This window comes from Hylobates moloch, unplaced genomic scaffold, assembly GCF_009828535.3.
Source record: "Hylobates moloch isolate HMO894 unplaced genomic scaffold, HMol_V3 SCAFFOLD_3, whole genome shotgun sequence".
Taxonomy (NCBI): domain Eukaryota; kingdom Metazoa; phylum Chordata; class Mammalia; order Primates; family Hylobatidae; genus Hylobates; species Hylobates moloch.
In genome coordinates this window covers 55604638-55630458 of record NW_026652278.1, presented here as the reverse complement: position 1 = coordinate 55630458, position 25821 = coordinate 55604638, and the positions used below count along the sequence as shown (strand labels likewise).

The following is a 25821-nucleotide window of genomic DNA, read 5'->3' as shown; positions in this document are numbered from 1 at the left end:
TGCAACTATTATAGATTTACTGAACAAAAGATCTATTATGGCTGATTAATTTGGTCAAATGACATTAAACGGCTTGCTTTCCTGTTATAATTTGCCTGGGTGAAAGACTTGGTGGCAAAAATGATGAATGAGGAAAAGGCAAGGTAATGAAAAAAGACAAAAACAACTAAAATTTACCAAATATCTGCTATAAAACAGGCACTGTGCTAGTTACTTTATGAGAGTTATCTAATTTATTTGTCATAATACCCCAAGTGATAGGCAAAAACCAGATTAATTTGACTCTAAGTCAATTCTTTTATTGATAATCTTTAATGAAAAAACCTAACTTATCTAGGGCAGGAGCCCTCAGCCCCTGGGCTGTGGACTGGTACCAGTCTGTAGGCCTGTTAGGAACCGGGCCACACAGCAGGAGGTGAGCCAGCATTACCGCCTATGCTTCACCTCCTGTCAGATCAGCAGTGGCATTAGAGTCTCAGAAGAGCACAAACCCTACTGTGAAGTGCACATGTGAGGGATCTAGATCGCTTGCCCGTTATGAGAATCTAACTAATGCCTGATGATCTGAGGTGAAACAGTTTCATCCTGAAACCATCTCCTAACCACCCACTTCCCCATCCATGGGAAAATTGTCATTTATGAAACCAGTCCCTTGTGCCAAAAAGGCTGGGGACTGCTGATCTGGGGGTCAGCAAACTACAACCCATGACCCAAATCTAGTGCCTGCCTGTTTTTATAAATAAAGTTTTATTGGAATGCAGCCATGTCCATTTACGTATCATCTATGGCTGCTTTCATGCTACAAAAGCAGAGTTCAATTGTGATATTATGTATGATCTGGAAAGCCTAAAATGGCTACTATATAGCCCGTTACAGAAAGTTTGATGACAGAAAAAGTTTGACCCCTTTTATTGCCCTGACACTTTGAGCAAGGTCCTCTTTGAGAGTTTCTTCCACAAGAAAACAGAGATAATGTTGCTGGCCTTGTCTAATATACAGTGTTATAAAAATGTAACCTGTTGTATATGAAAATTGTATGTAAACTGAAAAACGGTCTACCATGTAGTATTGGTTGCTTTTTCTCCCAACATGCTGTTAGGAGAATTTTCAAATGTAAAACCAAAAAAGTGGAAGAATATACAATGAATGCCCACATACCTAACCTTAGATTCTACAATTAACATTTTGCTGTGTTTGTTTTATTACCTACATACCCATCTGTCAATCTCTCTATACATTCATAAATTTATCTTTCTTTTTCTGTATTTCAATACATAGATGTCAGTAAAATTCACCCTAAACACATTAGCTTGTATGTTGTCATTAATTGGAGGTATTTATTTACTTTTTTCTTAGGTAAAATTTACATACAATGGAATGCACAAAACTTAAATGTACCATTTGATGAATGTTGGCAAAAGCATATACTTGGTAACACAGGCCTTTTGAGACACAAAACATTACTATCACCCCAGAAAATTTTCTCCCTTCCCAGTCAATTCCCACCTCACTCCACACCCAGAAGCAACCTCTGTTCTGATTTTTTTCACTATAGATTAGTTTTGCCTGTTTTAGAACTTCATGTAAATGGAACATACAGTATATACTCATTTGAGAAAGACTTCTTCTACTCAGCATAATATGCTCAGTAACAGTAGGGGTTTTTTCCTTCTTTAAGATTAATTGTATGAATACACCACAGTTTGTTTATCTATTCACTTGTTAATTAACATCTGGGCTTTTAATTTTTTGTTCCAAATAGAGTTTCCATAAACATTCTTATACAAGTGTTTTTGGGCATATGTTTTCTACCTCTTGTGGAAACATCTAGATGTGGAATTGCTAGGGTATAGGGTAGGTGTTTGTATTATTTTATAAGAAACCGCCAAATGTTTTTTCCAAGTGGTTATGCAATTTCACACCCTCCACTCACAATGTATTAGAGTTCTGGTTGTTTTACATCCTTGTAAACATTTGGTGTTGTCAGTCTTTAATTTTAGCCTTTCTGGTAGATGATAGTAGTATCTCATGTCAGATTGCATTTGCATTAGTCCCCAACTTTTTATGTATTGACCAATTTGTAAGTGTCTATTAAAGTCTTACGTTCATTTTTAACTGGGTTGTTTATCTTTTTGTTTTGATTTGTTGGAGTCACTTATATTTTCTGGACACTGATCCTTGGTCGGATATATCTTGAGAATATTTTCTTCCACTTGTGGCCTATTCATTTTCTTAACAGTGGCCTTTGAAGTGCAGAAGCTTTAAATTTTAATGAAGTCTAACTTTTTTTCTAATTTTGTAACTACTATATTCTGTATGCCGTATTAAGAAATGTTTGCCTACCCCCATGTTGTGAAGATATTTTCCTATGTTTTCTTCTAAATGCTTTAGAGTTTAGTGTTTATGTCTAGAGGTATGATTTTTCTTGGATTACGTGTAGTGTGTAAAGTAGGAGTTGAGGTTTATATTTATTCATATGGGTATTCTGTTGTTTTATATGGTTTGTTCAAATGATTTTCCTTATTGAATTGCTTTGGTGCCTTTGTTGAAAATAAATCAATGATATAAGTGTAAGTCTATTTCCCTTGCCTTGATCTTTGTGTCTATCTTAATGCCAGTACCATACTGTCTTGATTATTGTGTCTTTCTGTAATAGTAAATTTTAAATTCAGGTAGTGTCACTCTTTCAACTTTGTTATTATTTTTCAAGGTTGTTTTGGATATTCAAAGTTCTTTATATTCACATACAAATTTTATAATAAGTTTGTCTATTTTTTGAAAAAAAACCTTGTGGTGTTATGATTGGATCATGTTGAATCTACAGTTTCTGAGGAGAATTTTCATTTTAATAATATTGGGTCTTTCAATCCTTGAGTGTAGTAGATTTTTGCCTTAATACAGATCTTTAATTTCTCTCAGCAATGATTATAGTTCACAATGTGGAGGATTTACAAATGTCTTTCATTAAATGTATCCAAAGTACTTTATGGTTTTTGGTACTTTCAAAGGTAGAATTGTTCTTTTTTTAAATTTGATTTTCCAATCATTTGCAGACATCATACAAAATACAGCTGATTTCTGTATGTTGATCTTGTATCCTGAAACCAAGCAAAATACACTTTTTAGTTCTAGGAGTTGTTTCATAAATTCTTTAGGATTTTGTATGTTAACCATCACGTCATTTGTAAAAAGAGCCAGTTTTACTCTTCCTCTCCAATCTTGTGGCTCTCTTTTCTTTGCCTTATTATACTAGCTAAGGTCTCCTGTATAATGTTGAATAGAAATAGTAAGAGTGCCAATACTCAGGAGAATAGTGTGAACCGGGGAGGCGGAGCTTGCAATGAGCCGAGATTGCACCACTGCACTCCTGCCTGGGCGACAGAGCGAGATTCCATCTCAATATTAAAAAAATAAATAAATAAAAATAAAAAAGGGCCAATACTTTTGTCAGTCTTAGAGGAAAACATTCAATATTTCACCATTATGTGTAAATGAAGCTTGTATTTTGGGATAAGCCTCACTTTATTAAATTTGTTTTTGCTAATATTTTGTAAAGCATTTTTACATTTCTCTTGATGAGAGAGATCAATCTGAGGTGTGTATGTGTGCATATCTGTAATTTGTTTACTAGGTTTGGTGCAAAGGTTATGCTGGCCTCATAAAACAAATTGAAGTGTCCTCATTTGCTTTGTTTTCTGAAACAGTTGGTGTGATATTGATTTTTCCCCCAAAATATTCAATAGAAACCACCAGCAAAACCATATAGGTGTGGAATTTTCTTTGTGTAATTGTTTTTGTAATGATTGTTTTTGTAGTAATTTCAATTTCTACATAGGCTCCTTAGATTTTCCTTTTCATCTTGTGTCAATTTTGATAAGTTGTATTTTTTGAGAAATATATTCATTTTATCTAAATGTTCAATTTATTAGCATAAAGTTGTTCATAATATTTACTTTCCTTTTTAATATCTATACGCTTCGTAGTGATAGTCCCTCTTTTATGCCTAGTATTTGTGATTCATATTCTCAGCCTTTTTTGGTATCAGTTACTTGCACTGCATAACAAACCACCCCAAACTGAGTGGCTTAAAATAATAACCACTTATGTAACTGTTGGCTGGCCACTGGGCTGGAATCAGCCAGGCAGTTCTTATGGTTCAGGCAGGTTCCCACAAACAGAGTCTTTGGTTACCTGCCAGTCTGCTAGGTGATGCTGCTGCTGGGGCTTGGCTGGCTATTGTCTGGGGTGGGGGGTGATGGGCCACATGTCTCTGCTTATCTACCAGGCTAACCCAGGCTTTTTCACATGGTAGCTTGGCCATGTTCCTAAACAGAATGGAAGTGTGCAAATTCTCTTGAGGCCTAGGCTTGGACTAGTGCAAAATTGCTTTTGTTCTTTTTTATACATTATATTGCCTAAAGTCAGTCACATAAACAACTCAGACTTACAGGGAGGAAAAATATAGTTCACCAACAATTCCAAGTGAGTGTGCATATAGGATCATTTATTTCAATCTCCTGCATGTTAATGCATATTACAAATGTATACACCATTTGTTATGAATTAAACAGTTCATGTAAGTAGTTTAATGTTACCATCAATGTTATGTTACAGTAATCCTCAGGCATCCTCCCAGGCCTTACTGAGCAGTAAATTCTTTGGTGTCTCGTCAAAACCATTTCCCCCATTAATACTTATGCATTTTTTTATTGTTTATATTCTTAGTTTTATAAATCATTTATTTTGGTTATCCACACAACCCCAAACCAGTATAGTTCTAAGTTCTTTTTTGATCAGTATTACTGCTCTATGATCCATAATACTTGAATAATTCAAAATGTGGCACTGGTAAATATTATCATGAATATTTTGACTTTGAGTTTAAAAAGCAGCTTGGGTTTTAAATAATTTACAGCTGTTAATAAGTTGTAAGTAAAATGAAACATAGCATAGATAATATATTTCTCCAGGTCCCCGTTCTGTCCGCCAACTGTCACAGAAAATTCTTGGACAGAGAATATATAAGTAGAGTTGGGAATGGGATGATAGAAATACAGTTTAATTCCACCAGTCTCTTAAGTATATATTTTAGCCTAGCTGTTAAGTCAGGTTGATTTCACCTTTCCTGAAATCTACCTCCAGAAATTTATCCTAAGTTACTTAATGGGTATGTGAACTCATCTGGTGATAAGTGGTCATTTATAGTATTGTTTCTCTCATAAAAAAATTGGAGGCAATCTAAATGTATAATAGAAGGGGACTGGTTTAAAAAATGACATGTACATCACATGGAATATTATACAACCTTTTAAAAGTTATAGAAGAGGACGTAGTGATTTGCATGGATATTCATTATATACATTAACACATAATACATTTGAAAGTAGATTGTAAAACTACTTGAATGATTATATTCTTGGTAAAATAGTTACATTTAAATACATATAAACATAAAGAGATGCTTGGAATAATATACAACAAAATACTAATGGTACTCATTTCTGAGTAGTGGCAATACGATTTTAAAAAAAACTTCCTAGCTGAAATTTTCCTTTTATTTATCCTGTGCTTTCTGAGTGGCAGTTTTAAAATTTTATTTTACTGTGGTAAGAACACTTAACATGAGCTTTACACTCTTAACAAATTTTTTAAGTGTACAGTACAGTATAGTATCGTTGACTATCAGTGCAAAGGTGTACAGCAAGTCTCTAGTGCTTATTCATGTTGCTTGACCAAAATTTTATGCCCATTGATTAGTAACCTCCATTTCCCACTCTCCACAGCCCCTGAGAACCGCCATTCCACTCTTTGATTCTATGAAGTTGACTGTTTTAGATACCTCATATAGTGGAATCATGCAGTATTTATCTGTCTGTGACTGACTTATTTCACTTAGCATAATGTATATTTTTGTTTTTATGATTTTTAAATCTATGATTTGAAATTTTTAGAACGAATATATGTTGAAGACAGGAAAAATGAATAAAAATGACTTTTACAAAAAAGTTCCACACAGGCACAGTTTTCAAAATTATTTTTATTTTTTTGTTGCCACCCTCAATACAGGAAGAGCTCTCGAGCTTTAGAAAGCCTGCAGAGTCACTTCACACACTGGGGCCTGTTGGGAAGTGGGGTGGGGAGAGGGAGAGCATTGAGAAAAATAGTTAATGCATGCTGGGCTTAACACCTAGGTGATGGGTTGATAGGTGCAGCAAACCACCATGGCACACGTTTACCTGTGTAACAAACCTACACATCCTGCACATGCACCCCAGAACTTAAAAATTAAAAAATAAATAAAATATAATTCAAGATATGACAGGAAATTCCCCTAAGCTGAAGCAAGACTTGTTTCTTTAGAATCTAAAGGCAAACTGCACCTGCAGACTGCACCTGCTTTTATAAATAAAGTTTTTATTGTAATGTTAAAGAAAAAAAAAACTTGGAATGATCTGCTTATCCCCAAGACTGGTTTTATTGCCACCATGATAGAATATGCTATCATGAAATGCAGTAGTTACCTTAGGACTGTTGTTTCTGCTGTTAATACTCACAAGTACTCATAAAGTGGGGCAATTCTTTTTAAATAAGCATGATTTCTTTTTTGTTTGACATTACTGTGAGAAAGACTTGTAAAAGGTTTTGGTTGGAAGCCGAATCAGCATTCTTATTCCTTTCCCATAACTCCTATTCATAGGATCTGAAATCTTTTTAAAAACTCAAATTGGCTAGAAAATTATTGTTAAAAATAGACACAAATATTGCATCTGTGTTAAACCACTGGTTGTTATCCTGTGCTTGTCTCATCAGTCTGACTGAAGAGCTCACTGACAAAGTAATATCTGTTACACATCTGTAGTAAAATGGTATTTCTATTTAGCAAATCCCACTGTTATCACTGGTGTAGTACAGGCTTTAGTCAAATCTTACTAGATTTTAGTGCCATGGCTGTACACACACACACACACACATACACACACTGTATTGGAGGTTTTGATTTATATTTTGTTTTCATTGAATAGATTGTTCAAGCTAATTTTCATCTAGAAAAGGGTTAATGTAATGGACACTCGGTAATGCCCAGGGGTATTGAAACTTTCTGTAACCCAAATTAAATTTGATTTAAATTAGATGTATGCTGGAAAGAATTTTTAGAGTGGAGCAAAGTGTTGCAATATCACCACCTCTGCAGAAAAGACCACAATTTAAATTTTTTCATTAAATTATTTGGGTTGTTGCGGGAAGGAGTAAAACCTAGATACTGATGGCTGAGTGTACGGAGTTTAGTGCAAGCTTTCTTGTGCCGGCGGAAGCACTGGGGCAGATTCAGTCCACCTGGGTAACTGTAGCGGCTCCTTGCCTGCAGCTCCGTTGTTCAGGCAGCTTGTTCCATGTCAACACCTGCTCATTAGGAACTGGACCAAGACTCCCAGAGAGCTCTCCAATGGCCCTGGTGTTGTATCCCTGCCAATCTGCGCTAGAATTTAATAACAACCTTGAGGTGAAACTTGGGCCTTTCCTCATTGCTAATCCCCAAAACCATCTGGCCCTTCCCTTTCTCTGAATAACAATTTTGTGCATGCGTGATGGGAGGGAGGAGGATGGGGTGAGAGAAGGGGAACAAATATCTTACATTTCTTAAAGGACAATGTATTCACTTTCAGAGTAGATAGAGTTTCTTTTAGGTCACAGACCTGAGCTCGTTTCTTTCCATAGCTTCCACATCTTTAATGGCCAGATAATTGTTTAAAATTTGCACCACTCATTAACTGTTGACAAACCTCCAAGTTTAGTTTTTTTAGTGAAATAATGCCAAAAAGAAGCCTGTAAGTCTGTAATCATGATTCTGATTTTTAAAAAGATTATGCATTTTCTCTTCAATTTTCCGCTGGGTTTAGTACAGTATTACAAAGGAGATACCCCATAAATATTTGTGTATTCCAATGTGTGGCCCTAAAAGTAATTGAAGTAATTTATGTGCTCTACAAAGTAATTGAAGTAAGATATGTATCGTATATAATAGGAAATTACAAATAAAATATAAAGCATCAGAACTTCCTATGCCCTCTCCCCACCCTAGGGGAGGAACTGGACATGGTGAACCAGATATCCTATTTATTGCATACACATCATGTTTATGATACTGTTAGAGGTTCACTCCAGGGAAGATGCTCATTGAGTGAATGCCATATGCAATCACCTGTACTACTTAAAATTGTTTTCTTACTTATGCTCGCTGAGCATTTGTTGAGTTTGGGTGTCTTAAATAATGTTTGGATTATGCTGCTTCATTAGAGAAGGTACCCAATAAATATTTGTTAAATGAGTGAATTAAAGAAATGTTATCTGTGTGGACATGGTATAGAAAATGTACATAGCAACATACATTTTTCCATCACTGTAATGTTGGTGATCATGTTCAAATCCAGAGGATAAATTTTCATGGGTATTACATGAATACACACATCCACACATGTGTACATACATGTATGCACATATACCTGTGTGTATATGCATACAGGTATGTACATATACATGTATGTACACATAAAGATTCCAAGCATCAGGTTTTGACCATGCTATCCATTCACCCTTTCCCAAAGACCCTCAGAATGCTATGTTATTAACAATGTGGTACCTCAGAAGAGCAGTCAGCAAACGGGCCTGCAGGCCACATCCAGACTTATTTTGGTATAGCCTGAAAGCTAAGAATGTTATTTACATTTTAAGTGGTTAGAAAGAAATTAACAAGGAGTATATTTGGTAACACCTGAAAGTTAGAAGAAATTCATATTTCAGTGTCCATAAGTAAAGTTTTGTTGGATTAGAAAGACACTTTGATACCCTTACATATTGTCTCTGGTTGCCTTTTCACAGAGTCCATTAGGTGCAACAGAGACCACCTGGCCTTTGGATCCTAAAATATTTACTCTATGGCCCTTTACAAAAATGTTTGCTGACTCATGCCTTGGAAGATACAAAAGATAAGTAGGATGAAATCTTCCTGAATCAACGAATACCTCACAGTATTACTAACAATGCTGTTCACTATCAGCCCCTTTTTAAAAGATATTGGGAAAGAATGAGAAAACCGTTCTCGAGTTGTATTTTTTGAAGGGACCTCATCACCTTTATCTCCAAAACATAGGACCTTATATTCCAAACAGACTGTTTTGAATATTCAAACTTCAATCATTCTTGTGATTATATTGGCATGATCTAATGGAATGGCAAGGAAACAGTTGCAAAGTTGTGGAACATATAACATGAAGCTCAATTGGTCTGATTCCAATTTGCTTTCCAAAACAACACGAAAGAGAAAACCTGCTAACACTTGCCAAGTTCAAGGACAAGTAGGAAGAGGGCGAATCCCAAATCTACTCAGGAACCCTGAGTGCCAATCTGTGTTACTGTCTCCCCAACAGGATGATGTCCTGTGTTTGTGTGTTAATGTTTTTTTCTCTGTGGTGTCCATGTTGCTTCATAGACACTGGTTATTGAAACACACTGGTAAGATAGGGAAGAAGCAGGTGTTATTTCCACTCTACAGAAGGACGAGGCTATAAACTGTACATGTTGCCCTTTCCATGGCAGGAAGTCAGCTCAGTGCTAAATCCAAGAAAATAAGATGTCTTTTTGTTAGACTTAAATTTCTGCATGGTTGACATGTCCCACAATATGCTAAAGAATTATTATCTGAGTTTTAGTCTGAAATTTGACTGATTTTCATTATAGCATCTGGGGTAGTGTTTAGTTGTTTTTTTTTAATCCTACTGTAAGTATGTCCTCCTAAATCAACGAATTAAATGCTTCGTTCTCTAGAGATAAGATCGTTTGCTTTCTTATGTGTGCTGCTCCATTCCTCCTACACAGGGTCAGCAAATGATTCCTGGGCCAACAGTTTCCTGAATCTTCAAATACAATCTCCTTTGTACCTTTGCCTTTTAGTTGCTTCTTGAAATAAATGTTTTGAAAGTGAATTTACTTTCCTTATATCTTGATCAGAACTCACCAACATAAAAGGTTGCAAAAATCAATCACTTCGTCCTTACTGTAATTGTATTTCAGCATCACAGAGCGTGTATGTTGGGAGAGTTTAGAATTCCTTTCATGTTACTGATACAGAAACAGAAACTAGGTAGGATAAGGTCTCTGTAAGGTCTCATAGCTACTTAGCGACAAAGTTGGGGTAAGAGCTATTTTGCCTCACTTAGTTACTTTCATTATATTTCCTTTCAGCCAACTTAAATATAATTATTATATAGACATTAAATTACAAGAGTTTATTGAATTATCAGAAGAAATCATTTCATAGAATGTTATATTTGACTATGAAACAACAAGACTTATTTCCACAAGGTACACAGGAAAATTTATTTTATTACTCAGTGGTTATACTTTATCAGTCTTTTTGAATTGTTATTAAGCTATAAGTTAATAAAGGTGATGGAAACTATAATTATACAAATAGTTTAAGAGATAAGTGTTACCAAAGCATATCTATTATCTTCAGTAATAAGTATATTTGAATTGAACACATTACTTGAGAAACCATTTGCTCTTCACTATTAAATGAATTTCTTGGTTTAGAGGGCAATTTTTGGAGAATTACTACCCTAATAGAGTGAAATACCTGAATCAGCTGGCTCCTCATTGTCTTGATTTATTTTTCCTGGGGAATCTAAACATGGAAGGAAGCAGAGAGTTCAAAAACAATTGTTCCCCATCCGGTCACTTTCAATTCACTCATACTACTTTATTTTCTTCATAGCACTTGTTACTATCTAAAATTATCTTGTTCATTTTTTTATTTGTTTACTCCCTGGCTCAATATTCAAGAATTGAAGCTTCTGAAAAGGGGATCTTATCATCCTCATTCCCCGTTGTATCACCAGCACTGACAGCAGTAGCCAGGGCATAAAGGGAGTTTTGTATTCTCTGTTCAGGTTATGAGCAGTTGGGCATGTTGACTAGAATGTCAAGGGGTCACTTGTGAAATCGTAAGTTTCATGGGTAGGGAAAAGAGATCTGACCTAGAAAGCATTGTGCTGAGTGCTGACCTCTTCATTCTGTTTTATGTTACCCCATCCCTGCTTCTGTAGCACCTGTCTGTATGTTCTAATTATTGGTGTCCTTGTCTTCCTCGCCCATGGAAACTTAAGGGCAAGGACCAAGTCTCATTCCTCTATATGTCCCTGGTGCTGAACACAGTGACCAGCAGGGTGAGGGAACACATCCATGAGCACATGAATGCTTCTTTTCAGCACAATTGCCTGAGAACATACTATATCTTTATGCATCACCTCTACAATAAAGAAAGAAAGAAAGAAAGAAAGAAAGAAAGAAAGAAAGAAAGAAAGAAGAAAGAAAGAAAGAAAGAAAGAAAGAAAGAAAGAAAGAAAGAAAGGAAAGAAAGAGAAAGAAAGAAAGAAAGAAAGAAAGAAAGAAAGAAAGAAAGAAAGAAAGAAAGAAAAAGGCATAGTAGTTGACTGCTAAGTGTTCTCTGCTTGTTTGATGAAACACCTGCCTTCAAGAAGACAATTTCTGACAGATGGGGCTCTCTTTTTGTTAGTACTGTGTGAGTTCTTTATGTAGACCAGTGCTGTTGAGTAGGAATGGAGTGTAAACCATGCATCTAATTTCACATTTCGAACAGCCACATTTAAAAAGCTTTAAGAAAGTGAAATTAATTTACTAATATATTTTATTTAACTAAACATATCCAAAATATTATTTTCAACATTAATCAATATATAAAATCATTGAGCTACTTTGCATTTTTTGGTACTAAATCTTGAAACCTGTTATGTATTTTACATCTCAATTTGGATGCAAAATTTTTGTCGGAAATATTTGATCTGTATATTATATCATAAAATTGAAAGTTAGAAAAGTAGATTCGCATATCCAAATTGTTCCAAACACACTTGCATGTGTTCTAGTATCTGAATTGAATATCAATTTTAATTTGAAATTTTAAATAAAACTAAATATTTAGTTCTCCAGTTACACTACTCACATTTCCCTACCACTAGCCACATATGGCTAGTGGCTACTGTACTGACCAGTGCAGATTATATATAAACTCGGCTTGAATAAATCTTTCTTATATTTTTTTTAAATTTGCAAACACCCAAACCCTCCTGTCACATCAAATCACAGGATTCTAGAAGAGTGAGGACTGTCATTGAAGTCATCTGGTCCAGCTGCCTCCTTTTACAAGAGCCAGAGCGCAGAGAGGAAGTGGCATGTGGTTCATCTTCCTCACGCTCCTCTCTTGGTGCCTGCTTTGTACTCAGAACTCTGCCAGGCACTACCAGTCTACTCCTTCGGGTTGAACAGACACCACAGATATGGCTCTGGGGGCCTTCTGTGTGCAATGGAGGATCTCCTCTCTGCAGGCCAGTGTGGGTGTGATGGAGAGACCTTGGGGAAGCCTCTTCATGTGCCTGCCCCTGTCTGCCCATGTGAGGTCACAGAGGCAGCTGGCATGCTTGGGACCAGCTGGCTCTCTCTCCAGCACTGAGGTCAAGCTGGATAGTCAGATGGATGGGGAAAGAGGGCAGACTAAGTGCTAAGACAGATGGCACCAAGGCCAGTGCTTGTTATCCAGAGGTGCCACCCCCTACAAGGGGTGTATGAATGGCTACCAGTCCCTCAATGCTATCCAGTCACAGTTTTTTGTTTTAAGAACTTCGTATGTCTCATCTAAAAGTGAAAAATAATATGAGATTGTGAATTAAAAATTTTCCAGGTGTGTGTTTTTTATTTTGTCATTTATAACCATTGACAAGTTTAGTGCTTGTTTTCTTTCCTGTTCCTTCACCTTGTTCCAGACCTGCTCTAGGTCTCTTGGTATCATCTAGGATGCCAAAAATTAATGAAATGATCGTGGATCCAGATTTCTTTGTGAAGAAGAAATATTTTGACTATCTCTTATGGCGAGGCTGCTCTGCTTCTGAGAAAACTGAAGTGGGTGCAGCATGAAGTCGTTCTCATTCCATCAAAACACACACTTGCCTCATTACCAGGAACCTGGATTAGGGTTGAGGAGGCACACCCTCCCTGGCAGCCCTGGAGCTGTTTCTCGCTTTAGTTTCTTTCTTGTTTCCATCTTCCATTATTCTATACACTCCCCATCTTCTTCTTTATAGCACAGTGTAATATTTTTTAAATGTGCACAGCTCTTCTAACTTCAGAATCCCCAGGTGACAGTGTCATCTCTGTGGAAACCACATATATTGTTATTAGTGTGTGTGTCAACTCAGCTCAACAAGGTAGACACACAGTATGAAATGACGAGAGAGTAGTCAGGTTATTAATTGGCTGAACTAATATTTAGAGCTTGTCTTGAAATCCTGGAAAGGTATATGTGAAAAATGAGGGGGGAGAAATACTTGGCTGTGATATCTAAAGTCAGTAAGGCATCCTAATGAACTGATTTGGCTTTATTTTCGGTGGAATATTTAGTCACAATTGTTTGATTCCTGGATTAGATATCATCTGGAGTATGCCCATTACTCCATATGCGCAACGTGGAAAGATTTTTTATTATTATTATTATTATACTTTAGGTTTTAGGGTACATGTGTATAATGTGCAGGTTTGTTACATATGTATCCATGTGCCGTGTTGATTTGCTGCACCCATTAACTCATCATTTAGCATTAAGTATATCTCCTAATGCTGTCCCTCCCCCCTCCCCCCAACCCACAACAGTCCCCACCGGAGTGTGATGTTCCCCTTCCTGTGTCCATGAGTTCTTATTGTTCAGTTCCCACCTATGAGTGAGAACATGCGGTGTTTGGTTTTTTGTCCTTGCGATAGTTTACTGAGAATGATGTTTTTATTGTTTTTATAGAAGATTCATGCTGTAATAATGCCCAGGCAGGAAGCACTCTGCATGAAACTTGTTAGTTCTGGTAATAAATAAAAAAAATTATTTCACTGCATAAATGTCTTCTTTTGAGAAGTGTCTGTTCATGTCCTTTGCCCACTTTTTGATGGGGTTATTTGTTTTTTTCTTGTAAATTTGTTTGAGTTCATTGTAGATTCTGAATATTAGCCCTTTGTCAGATGAGTAGGTTGCAAAAATTTTCTCCCATTCTGTAGGTTGCCTGTTCACTCTGATGGTAGTTTCTTTTGCTGTGCAGAAGCTCTTTAGTTTAATGAGATCCCATTTGTCAATTTTGGCTTTTGTTGCCATTGCTTTTGGTGTTTTAGACATGAAGTCCTTGCCCACGCCTATGTCCTGAATGGTATTGCCTAGGTTTTCTTGTAGGATTTTAATGGTTTTAGGTCTAACATTTAAGTCTTTAATCCATCTTGAATTAATTTTTGTATAAGGTGTAAGGAAGGGATCCAGTTTCAGCTTTCTACATATGGCTAGCCAGTTTTCCCAGCACCATTTATTAAATAGGGAATCCTTTCCCCATTTCTTGTTTTTGTCAGGTTTGTCAAAGATCAGATAGTTGTAGATATGCGGCATCATTTCTGAGGGCTTTGTTCTGTTCCATTGATCTATGTCTCTGTTGTGGTACCAGTACCATGCTGTTTTGGTTACTGTAGCCTTGTAGTATAGTTTGAAGTCAGGTAGCATGATGCCTCCAGCTTTGTTCTTTTGGCTTAGGATTGACTTGGCAATGCAGGCTCTTTTTTGGTTCCATATGAACTTTAAAATAGCCAAAAAACACATGAAGAAATGCTCATCATCACTGGCCATCAGAGAAATGCAAATCAAAACCACAGTGAGATACCATCTCACACCAGTTAGAATGGCCATCATTAAAAAAGCAGGAAACAACAGGTGCTGGAGAGGATGTGGAGAAATAGGAACACTTTTACACTGTTGGTGGGACTGTAAACTAGTTCAACCATTGTGGAAGTCAGTGTGGCGATTCCTCAGGGATCTAGAACTAGAAATACCATTTGACCTAGCCATCCCATTACTGGGTATATACCCAAAGGACTATACATCATGCTGCTATAAAGACACATGCACACGTATGTTTATTGCGGCACTCTTCACAATAACAAAGAGTTGGAACCAACCCAAATGTCCAACAACGATAGACTGGATTAAGAAAATGTGGCACATATACACCATGGAATACTATGCAGCCATAAAAAATGATGAGTTCATGTCCTTTGTGGGGACATGGATGAAACTGGAAAACATCATTCTCAGTAAACTATCGCAAGGACAAAAAACCAAACACCGCATGTTCTCACTCATAGGTGGGAATTGAACAATGAGAACTCATGGACACAGGAAGGGGAACATCACACTCCGGGGACTGTTGTGGGGTTGGGGAAGGGGGGAGGGACAGCATTAGGAGATATACCTAATGCTAAATGACGAGTTAATGGGTGCAGGAAATCAACATGGCACATGGATACGTATGTAACAAACCTGCACATTGTGCACATGTACCCTAAAACCTAAAGTATAATAAAAAAAAAAAAAAAGAAAAAAAATTATTTCGGACAATTTTTAGCAGGGAGAATCACTTTTTTGATGTAACTTCTGGTAACAAAGCTGCAAACAGGGAAAACACTGAGACTCTTTGGGGCAGTATGGTGGCTTTCAAATTGTGCTCACCAAAGCTGCCTTCTGAAGGAGAGCTGGGACAGCTAAAGAGCTGGGGCTCCAGGACACCATTTTTTCCATTCAGCCATGCAGCTCCACTGTTATGTTCATTATAAGTACCTTTCCTGTAGGACTTATTCAAAGAATAATTTCTTCAGCTAATAAAAATTTGAAAGATCTCTCTGTACTATGTTTTGAAAGCATGGCTTAGGAATTCTTGTACCTGGGACTTTTATAAAACAAGAACAGATTTTTTCCTTTTTTCTTGAGAAAGGGAAGTCACTTAAGAATTTTTGTCCTCAGCATTTTTTTTCTTCTTTCTTTTTTTTGGGAGGGGGGAGCAGGGGGACAGTCTTGCTCTGTCACCCAGACTGGAGTACAGTGGTGTGATGCAGCTCACTGCAACCACTGCCTCCCGGGTTCAAGTGATTCTTATGCCTCAGCCTCCCTTGTAGCTGGGATTATAGGTGCACACCAACACGCCCAGCTAATTTTTGTATTTTTAGTAGAGATGGGGTTTCACCATGTTGGCCAGGCTGGTCTCGAACTCCTGACCTCGAGTGATCTGCCCACCTCAGCCTCCCAAAGTGCCGGGATTATAGGCATGAGCCACCGCGCCCGGCCTACCCTAAGCTTTTAATAGCTTTGACATTCTGTGCATGGGCCACGCCCATCCTATGCAAGTCCTATGTACACATTCTCATGGTCAATGGCAAGTAGTAGGACTGGAGAAGTTGCTGTAGAGGGAGGTGACCGTCAGCCTGACTGGACCTTGTACTGTTGTTTCCTCTAAGGCCATGTTTGCATCTCATTCTTGTTGCTACCAGGGATCTGCCCCACTTCTCAGACACATGAGCTTGTACCAGTTGGATAATTAGTTGTACTTTAAAGATTCATACTAGTTTTTAGTCTCCCAAATGACCATAAGTTCTTGAAATTTAAGTGGAAATTTTTGATAAAACTTTAGTCAAGGAATAAAGTTTTTAAAAGTTGTTTTAATGTTTTCATTTCAGCTATAATAAAGGCTTTCTAGAACTATTGATAAAAATGTCAATTCAGTTTTGGGGGGAAACTGGCATTTGTGGCTATCTTGAGTCAATGCCTTTGTGTTGAGAATAAGTACACCAGGAGCTTGAGAGTTACTTGTCAGGATGTCTGCTGTGTAGGGAGAAAGGGATTTAGCCTTTAGTAATATCACAGTCAAAACCTAGGACCCACAGGGCCGCCTTTCTTAGTAGAGTTACTGTTCAAAGTTCTAGTTTAGAAATGGAAGATAAAAGATCACATTTTCTGTTAAAAAAGTAATCTGAGCAAGCTATACCTTAGGATTTATTTTTGATGGGCTAACCGCTTACTGAGATAAGGGAAAATCCAAGGCAACAAAAAAGTCACATTATAGAGTCCTAAAAAGCCATGACACATTCTCAACTTCTGAACATTTGGGGGAAGCAAAGAATTATTCTAGAGAGAAATATGTTGAAAAATGCCTGCGGCTTATTTTCCTAATTTCCAACTATACTTTTGCCAATAGAAATCAATGAGAAAGTATAGTGCTTTGCCAGCCTTAGATGGAGAAGTTACTTGATCAAGCACACTTCTAAATATATTTTAAAGTATCATTAGTGTCTATAAAGAAAGAAAAAATGATCCAGGAGGCAGTGGGAAAGCCGCCAGCTTTTTAGCTGGCTGTTCTCTTCAACTTGCTGAAAATAAAAGAAATTGTATGAATGTTTTTCAAAAGTATAAGATGATTTATATTGGGAAAATGCATACGAAGTTTTAATTTTTACTCTGCCCCACCTGTTACTAATACAGTAAAATATCCTAGTAGAAAAACACTCATTTTTACTAAAGACCCAAATACCTTTCATCTGCTTTTGGATCTGAATTACATTTAATCCCCCACCTTCATGTTTCCCCATTTTTGTATGGCTTCATAGGCAGTGGAGAAACTTTGCAGAACTCTTTCTTCAGGAAGATAGTTTGTGTGGAAGTCAAGCATGTGAGCATCGGTGCACATAGTAGGCCCTTGGTAACTCTATGACCAGCGTGGTTTCCCTGTGGTTCACTGTGAGGCCTCAGAGAAGTGTGCAGTCCATTGGTAGCAGGAATGAAACGCCATGGTCCCTGATTCTTTCCCTTCCCATTTTTATCACTGCTTTGCAGAGACTATTAAGCATCCTACAAGAGGAAAAGAGGAAAGACCTTTGAACCCCAAATCTAGAAATATGGTGAGTAAAAGTTGTTTGCAGGAACTCACGCTTGGCACTCTTTGTGAAGCAGACAAACAACAGCTCCAGAGAACCCCAACCAAATCCTCACATGATGCACTGGGCTTGGTGCTCTGTCCTTTACACCTACACACTCAGCCCTACGAAGTCAAATGCACCGACCGCCAAAGTTATGGACTTTTGTATTGGAAGCAAACATGCTAACAAAGTATTTTCATCAGAACATCTTTTTTTTTTCCAGCTCATTTTCTTGGTGAAATTGGTGTGTGTGTGAGTGTGTTTCTTTATTTTTTACTAGGTCTCATATGTTTTAGGCCCAGCCTGACATTTCAGCAGTTTCTTGCTAAAGCGCTTACTGTGAATACTGTGTAGTATGTGTGCAAATGACTCCCGACTTATTAGATTTCTTCCAGTGTGTGCATCCTAGCAGAAGACACCCCAGCAGGCCTTGAGCACTACTGCTGCTTCACTTCACATAATGAATATTCAGAGGCTGCAGTCATTGAGAACTCAGGTGGCAAAAATAGTAAGGTGATTGAAGCAAACCCTAACATGAAAGCAAATCTGCATTTCAGTGACTCAGAAACACTGATTACAGCACAGATTCCTGACCCTCAGACCCCATGAGAGGAGAGTCCTGGGGAACCTCCTATGAATCAGGCATCTGTTCCATACACCAACATGCTCACGTCTTTCTGTATGATGTGTTGTAATCAGCATGTTGTTTTTAAAAGACAACAAGCCCTTCTGTAGTCCTCTCCACAAAACGCATTTAGGCTGATAGTTCAGCATAAAGGATGCACTGTTGAGACGGGCAATACATGCATTGTTTTACCCGTAATGCAGTCAGGATCTCCATAGCAAAATTTAGTGTGTTTTTCGAAATCTTATTTTATATATTTTGTCACCATCAGCAGTTGAACTAAAGTAGGAACAGCTCCATTCTATCAGGGGTTAAATTATTCTCCGTGTAGATCTAGTGGTGATGTATAAATTGCAGCCTTTTCTTTTTTTCAAAGGATTCTAAAATAGGTTTTCAGAATTAGCACTGGATTTTTGCTTCTGCATGTGTGGTGACTCTTGATTCTTCCCCTTTGGAGAAGCATCCTTTGCAGCATTCCCCCTTCCGAGGAATCACTTAGACACTTCCAGCTGGTGGCAGGGGATACAGCCATAATACAGCTTCCTCTGTCCCAGCTGTCTTCTTCACTACGGTAAATGCATTACGATGGCTGCACTCTCCTGTAAAGGTTCAGGTAGAGGAAGGTGTAGGATGAAGTCCGGACACCATCATTTGGGTTTTTAAAAGCTTCAGCTTCTCCAGCATCTTTGCATTGTGAATATCTTCCTGCTTCTAGTCAAAGCTTTCTCTCTAGTGATTGGAATGCTGCTGTAAGCCTGATTAAAGGTGCCTGAGGATATCACCTTTTACAAGGAAGCCCTGCGTGCTTGAGAGGATCTTTTTAAATGCATTATGGCTCATGCAGCCTCACAATTAAAGAAAACCAGGGATTTAGAAATCAATGCTGAAGAAGAGCCTGAGAAAAAAAGGAAACACCGCAAACGGTCCCGGGATCGGAAGAAAAAGGTATCTATGTATGCCAGAGCATATATCTTGCCTGGATTCTTTTTGTTTTAATCTCCCCCTGGCATCTGTTAGAGATATTAAGGGTTATTTTTACATGCTGGGTAGAGTGTAAATTGGGTGTGTAAATTGGGAACAGATGATAAACCCTATGGCACACCATGGCCATAGGATGGCCAAGGCAAGAGGGATGGTTTTCTCCTGTGGGGTGATTGCAGGGCTATGCGGAAAGTGTGCTTCACTTTATATAGGCATGGGCATGTTTCCATGACACGGAAAGGTGCTGTGAGGGAGTTACAAAAGTAGTTTCTTCACAGCCCAGTCAAGGTGAAATGCACTGCGGTGACTTGGGTTAGAGGGAGAGGCCAGAGAGCCAGGCTTTGTACTTCTTAGAGGTTTGTCTCGTGGAAAAAGAGCTTTTGTGCTGGAACTGTGTCACATGCGTGCGTTTCCCAGGCAGATCTGTGACCTTAGAGACGTAGCACAAAAGTCATTTCCTGCTTTGCTTTTATTTCCTCTTTCTTTCCTTTTGCCTCTTATTTTTACAAGATGCTTTTTGTCAAGTTGTGCAATGGAAATAAGCTGCTAGAAATAACTTTCTTTTGTTAAATAAAGCTGAAATCACAGAGGTTTGTTTTTCCCTGCTGGGTGAAAGTGATTATCCTGAATGCAGGAATTCAGTGACCTGCAACCTTCAACACTGATTGCTTTAGATCAAAGCATGGGCACTGATGATTCCTTACTAACATTCCAAGGCAGGGGGAAAATAGGAGGAATATTCTGGGTCAGTGGTGTTTTATTATAGCCCATGAGTACTTAGAGTGCCCTTAAATATGACTCCTAGGTACTGAGCCGGGAATAAGACCCCAAAGCACTTTTCCTCCATGATAATTAATAAAAATTGACTAAAACTCTGTGATCTGAATAGGAAAGGCAGGTCATAAAGCATTTTTATGTGTCTTTGTGAAAATTCCCAAGGGAAAGATATCCTTAATTTGAGCAGTAAGGCATGTGCTTTCTAAATGACATGCAGATTGCATCTCCCACATGTACCCCTCTTCAGGAGTGACCATGAATATTCCTGGTACCTTTGACATTTTCTTCAGAGTTATGATCTATAGAAGACTCTCTGCCTTTTGTTGCATAGCTGACTTTGAGATTGAAGCTGGAGAGCTGCAGTTGTTTTGCTGCAAGTTATTAAATATAGATAGTTCCTACTTTTATATTCTTGTAAATAAACTTCTTGAATATATTTTCATAAAAATACAAACTTGGGTTAAGAAATTGTGTGCAGGCGTATTTCAAAGCCTTGCACAGCAGAGTTGTTATGAAATTGCCATACTTTGCTAGATTCTGGTCTAATTTTATTGTGTGGGGTTTCTCTGTGGGTAGGTCACTACCACTTGCCCCCTCTCCATACATCTCTGCCTACGCCCACCATGATAAACTAGCTTCTACGAAACATGGCAAAGGTACATATATTTGTATGAAGATATGGTGTCATATTAATATTGACACTATATGTTAGGTCGTTAGGCTAGCTAGGTTTATGTACAGCAGTTTTCTGTAGCAGTGATGACAGATCTGTTACCTTTGTGCCTGGGCCCCTGTTTGACTTGGAAGCAAAATAGGGAAGGGATGAGGCAAAGGGAGTTTCTGGACTCACTGAGCTGTAGCAAATGCTTTGTGGACCAAAGTGCTTTGTTACCAGTACAACAGAGTCTGTCCAATGTAAATCTCTTAGCAACCAGAAGGGAACATGGAGAAATATCAGTATCTCTATTGTAAATGTGCAAGTGGATTTAAACATTTTGTTCTCAGGACACTCACAGAGTAGGTCCTAAAACTGGCTCGTGGATAACACTTTCATTACTGTTGTACTTGTTAATTCTTAACATAGTAAAATAGGTATATTCTGTAAGATACAGTGTATTACAGAAGATATAATATTCATAGTCAAATTATTTCATATACTACTTGCAATATACAAAGTGAAGACTGAATTATTTTGAAAACACTCCAGATTTCCTTCAGTGGCATAGCCATATATGACCCTCATTCCTCTATAAAGTGAATTGTTATGACTTTGAGTTTCTTTTTCCCCACCTTTTTCTAAGATCCTGATGAAGGCCTGTGGGCTACTTTGTTCCATGTTGTAGACCTCATGTCAAGAAAAAAAATGCTGCTTCTAAGTATTTTGTGGGTTATCATGGGGATAGTTGCTCTTGTTCATATGCAGAAATATTGTACAGGATTTTTTATTTTTTGAGACGGAGTCTCGCTCTTGTTGTCCAGGCTGGAGTGCAGTGGCATGATCTCGGCTCACTGCAACCACCACCTCCCGGGTTCAAATGATTTTCCTGCCTCAGCCTCCTTAGTAGCTGAGATTACAGGCACCCACCACCATGCCCAGCTAATTTTTGTACTTTTAGTAGAGATGGGGTTTTGCCATATTGGCCGGGCTGGTCTCAAACACCTGACCTCAGGTGATCCACCTACCTCGGCCTCCCAAAGTGCTGGGATTACAGGCGTGAGCCACCGTGCCGGGCCAGGAGCTTTTAATTACATAAAAGTAATAGTGGATGCACTCATAAAATCACAAACTAGAAAAGCTTGGGAAAATCCTAAAGAGTGTCTAGTTTATAAAATAAGGAATTTGGTCCATGACACTCCTGCAGTTCAGGTTTGAGCAAGGCCAAAGACGAAGCTTTCTTGATTAGGTCTGATGACACAGAATCGCATAGTATAGGATATCACTATGTGTTACCATGAAATCATAATACATATGTAGGCTTAACACTGGATTCATATTTCATCAAGTTTTTTAAAACTCAGTGAATTACACATATGGTCTATTTTGAATATGTTAATCATGAACACATGATTACCAGTCCAAAAAAAAGCAGTACAGAACTTCTAGGAATTTATAATTAGTTGAATTTTAATAAAGATGTGTTTTATTCTTGACATAACTTAAGTCGTGTTAAGAAAAAGGAAATCTTCCTATTTGTTGAAAGGAAATGCATCTAGGTGGATGAAACTTTACTTTTTTATTACTAATTTGTCTGGCTTGAAAAAAAAAGTTTGAATGAGTATCTTGTTTAAAAGGTGCTTACCAATGTATTTACAAATGCCCCTTACCCATACTTTCTCACTGCCCTTCCCTGCCATATCTTTTTCCCTTCACACTTCTCTGCTCATGGGCCGCTTAGGTTGGCAACCAGTGGGAGGCATGCCAAAAGTAGATAGAGTGCCTTTGGGTGAGTTATTACTGGATCCCTGCCCTGACTGAGTGAGTTGCAGAGAAGAGCTGTTTATATCTCCTGCTCCCAGCAGGGCCCTGGTCCATGAGCGGTGGTCAGTAGGTGGCTCATCCTACCATAAAGCCATGATGGGCTGAAGTCACACGTGCTCTCTTTGTGGTAAGGCCCCTTTGTGCCTTTCACACTCCCTGTCGTTGTTGGCTTCTGGTACCATGTTACCTGCGTGTCATGCCCTCTCCCCACATAAACTGTAAAATACATTTTGGCATTGAGGGGTATTACTAGAATTGACCCTACTTTGTTCCATAAGTGGGTTTTGTTAGTATATGAATATATGCTTGTATATATTTACCAAATCCTGTCAAAAAACTTGAGGTGACCCAATGAAATTTATATTAAAAAAGGAAACATTATGGAGTTTGCTCTCAACAGATAGGTAGGTAGGTAGGTAGGTAGATCTCCCTATATATATGCACCTGACACAGTGCTAAATACTGGGATAAAATGACAATTAATTCCATGATTAACATATTTTCCGATTATTGATGTCAAACATACAGTTAATCAGTCACAGAGCAGGAACAAATATTCATTGCTTCATTCTTGTATTTGTGTATTCATTCAGTAAACATTTATTAAGTGACTTCTGTGTATCAGGCATTGCATCAAATGTTGGAGACAAAGCCAATCAAAGCATAGTGGCAACACTACAGTAATGCCCAGAAGAGGCAGGGAGGGAGAAAGATAAGAGCCATTAATCAGCCTTCATAAAGAATGAAGAAGGAGCCCTAGGAGCCCACAGAAAGACCCTCACTTGGCTCAGATGCGCTCAGAGGAGAATCTCAGTGAAGCTGAGCCTTGGAGGAGGAGTCAGCAAGATAGTCAAGCAGAAGAACAGGAGTCTCATGCCCAAAGTAATAGAAGTAGGAGAGACTATTAGGCTGTGTGGGAAACAGTATTTGGGAATTCCTGGAGCAAAGGGGACCTGAGTGTGTGGCACGAAAAGCAAGCAGGTGCCAGAGCATGAAGATCTTCATATGCCATCTTGCATAGTTTGGAAATCATCCTGCTCAAAGCGGGGAGAGACCTTAATGGCAGTGGTAGAAGAGAGGACTGTGAATAGCTTTATGGGATAGAGCCGTCACTCAAGCATCCGTGTTGTAGCAGCAGCAGGGAGAGCAGTCAGGAAGCTCTGATGGGGATCCAGGCACGAAATGCTGAGTGTGAACCAAGGCGGAGACTATGCCAGTGGAGAGGGGGTGTTGCATACCAAAGATATTTAGGGGAAGACTCAGTAGAACTTGGCAATGGATTGTAGGCAGGATGTGAGAGAGAGATCGGATTCTAGGATAACTGCCAAGTTCCTGACTTGAAGGGGAAGAGGAAGAATTAAATGTCCTGGATTCATGTCTTTTCTCCCAGGCCATTTATTGACCACTTATTCTACACTAGGTAGGGTATTACATTGCTTTATAGGTGGAGACTCATTTAATCTTCCTAATAACCCTGTGAGAAGAGAAAGAATTTTTTTATTATCCCCATCTTACAGACAAGGAGACTGAGGCTGAGCCTTGAAGCTAGTTGCCCAAATGTTCACCCTAGTCAGACAGTGGTAGAGGTAGGATTCCAATTTGGATGGTCTAACTCTCTAGCTTGTGCTCTTAACTACCATGCCATACAAGGTATGTAGTATGTGGCATTAATATTTTCACAGCTACACATCAAAGTGGGCTTGTTTCAGAAAATCTTCTAAGTGATAAGCTATTTTCTAGACATGTGAAACTTTAAACGACAGGCTTTAGGTCTCTAATTCAGTATTGTAGTGTCTGTTTTTCTTACCCTGTGCAGTAAATTTTAATGTTTTTTCTTAAGATTCTTTTTTTAAATTTTTTGGAAGTTAGAAATGAAAATTACCAACACAAGGATTTCAAATCCTCAGACACATTGTGTAATGACAACATAAAACAGTGTGTTAGACGCCTGCTGTATGTCAGCAATGTGCAGAGGATTCCCATGGGTTATTCTTTTTTCTTCCCTATGACTTTCCTATGGGGCAGGCATTATTTTCAACTCCATTTTTGTAGGTAAAACTAGGGCTTAAAAATACCTTGTCTGAGGTCATATAGCTAGTGAGTGGTAGACCTAGACTTGAACTTGGGTCAAAGGACTTTGGGATCTGTATTTAACCACTGGGTTTATTGTAATGAGATGCTAGCATTCTCTTTTAAGGTCAGCCACAATTTAAGGGTTTGAGAACAGATTTTTTAGAGACATGAACTATAGTGTTATTTCTTGCTATTGAAGCCCAGTGCTTCCTGACGTTTTACAGGCTTTTCCCATTCCTAGTTACCTGAGTATCTCTGACACCCTAAGATGCCAGGTAAGAGTAAGGTTTTGTACTGCAGCAGCTGGACTTTCATGGTAGAAGATTGTGTAAATCTTTATGAGATCAAGGAAACTTGCTCTATTCGCTGCCGCATTGAGTATGTGGACTCCAGGTCTCCAGGGAGCATGGTCAATTAGCATATTTGATATTCTGTACCATAATTATGTGTTTACATGTCAAGAGACTATGAGCTCCTTGAGGCCGGAGATGGTGTAATTATCTACTACAACCAAACTGGGGCTTGCTGGGTGGTGAATGAGTGTATGAGAGGCAGTATCATGTAATGATTAAGAGTGTGAACTGTAGAGTAAGGTTGTCTGAGTTCAAATTCTGGCACTATCAGTTCGCTGTTGACCTTGGGGAAGTTATTTAGTCTCTCTGTGCCTCAGGCTCTCCACCTGCAAAATGGATGTAATAGTAGGATGTGCTTGGTATAGGGCTGTAATGGGGTTTCAGTGAGTTCATATTAAAACAGTGCTTGGCACAAAGTAAGAGCCATAGTGTTGTTGCAGTTGTTGTTGTTGTTCAGAACGTACAGACAAATGAACAGAAGCATAAACAGACTATAGCCTGAGTATTTAGCGTTAGCCAATGTACTGAGGCATTAACCAAAGTTGAGGTGTGTTTATGCAACTTGCCTCAGGTCACAGAAATACCTGGTCTTGGAACCAAGGCCTGTGTGGTTGTAAGTTTCTTGCTTGGGCCATCAAAACCTCTACAAGAGAGGTTTTCTTAAGGGTGATTCTTATTAATGGACATCAGGGTGA

The 25821-nt window shown here is 38.3% G+C and overlaps 1 protein-coding gene across 10 annotated transcripts in view; it reads left to right on the top strand.

Annotated features, from left to right (window-relative positions):
• Positions 1-18789: 18789 nt before the first annotated feature.
• ANK3 (ankyrin 3) overlaps positions 18790-25821 on the top strand; it is a 364937-nt gene continuing 357905 nt past the window's right edge. For 7 of the 10 annotated variants that reach the window (XM_032138001.2, XM_032137998.2, XM_032137992.2 and 4 more), the window contains exon 1: positions 18791-19408. In XM_032138001.2, the coding sequence (XP_031993892.1) occupies positions 19295-19408 (114 nt within the window). In that variant the 5' untranslated portion in view covers positions 18791-19294. Of the gene's footprint in view, positions 19409-25821 lie in introns of all 10 variants that reach the window. The other 3 variants (XM_032137947.2, XM_032138005.2, XM_032138011.2) reach the window with 3 other exon arrangements.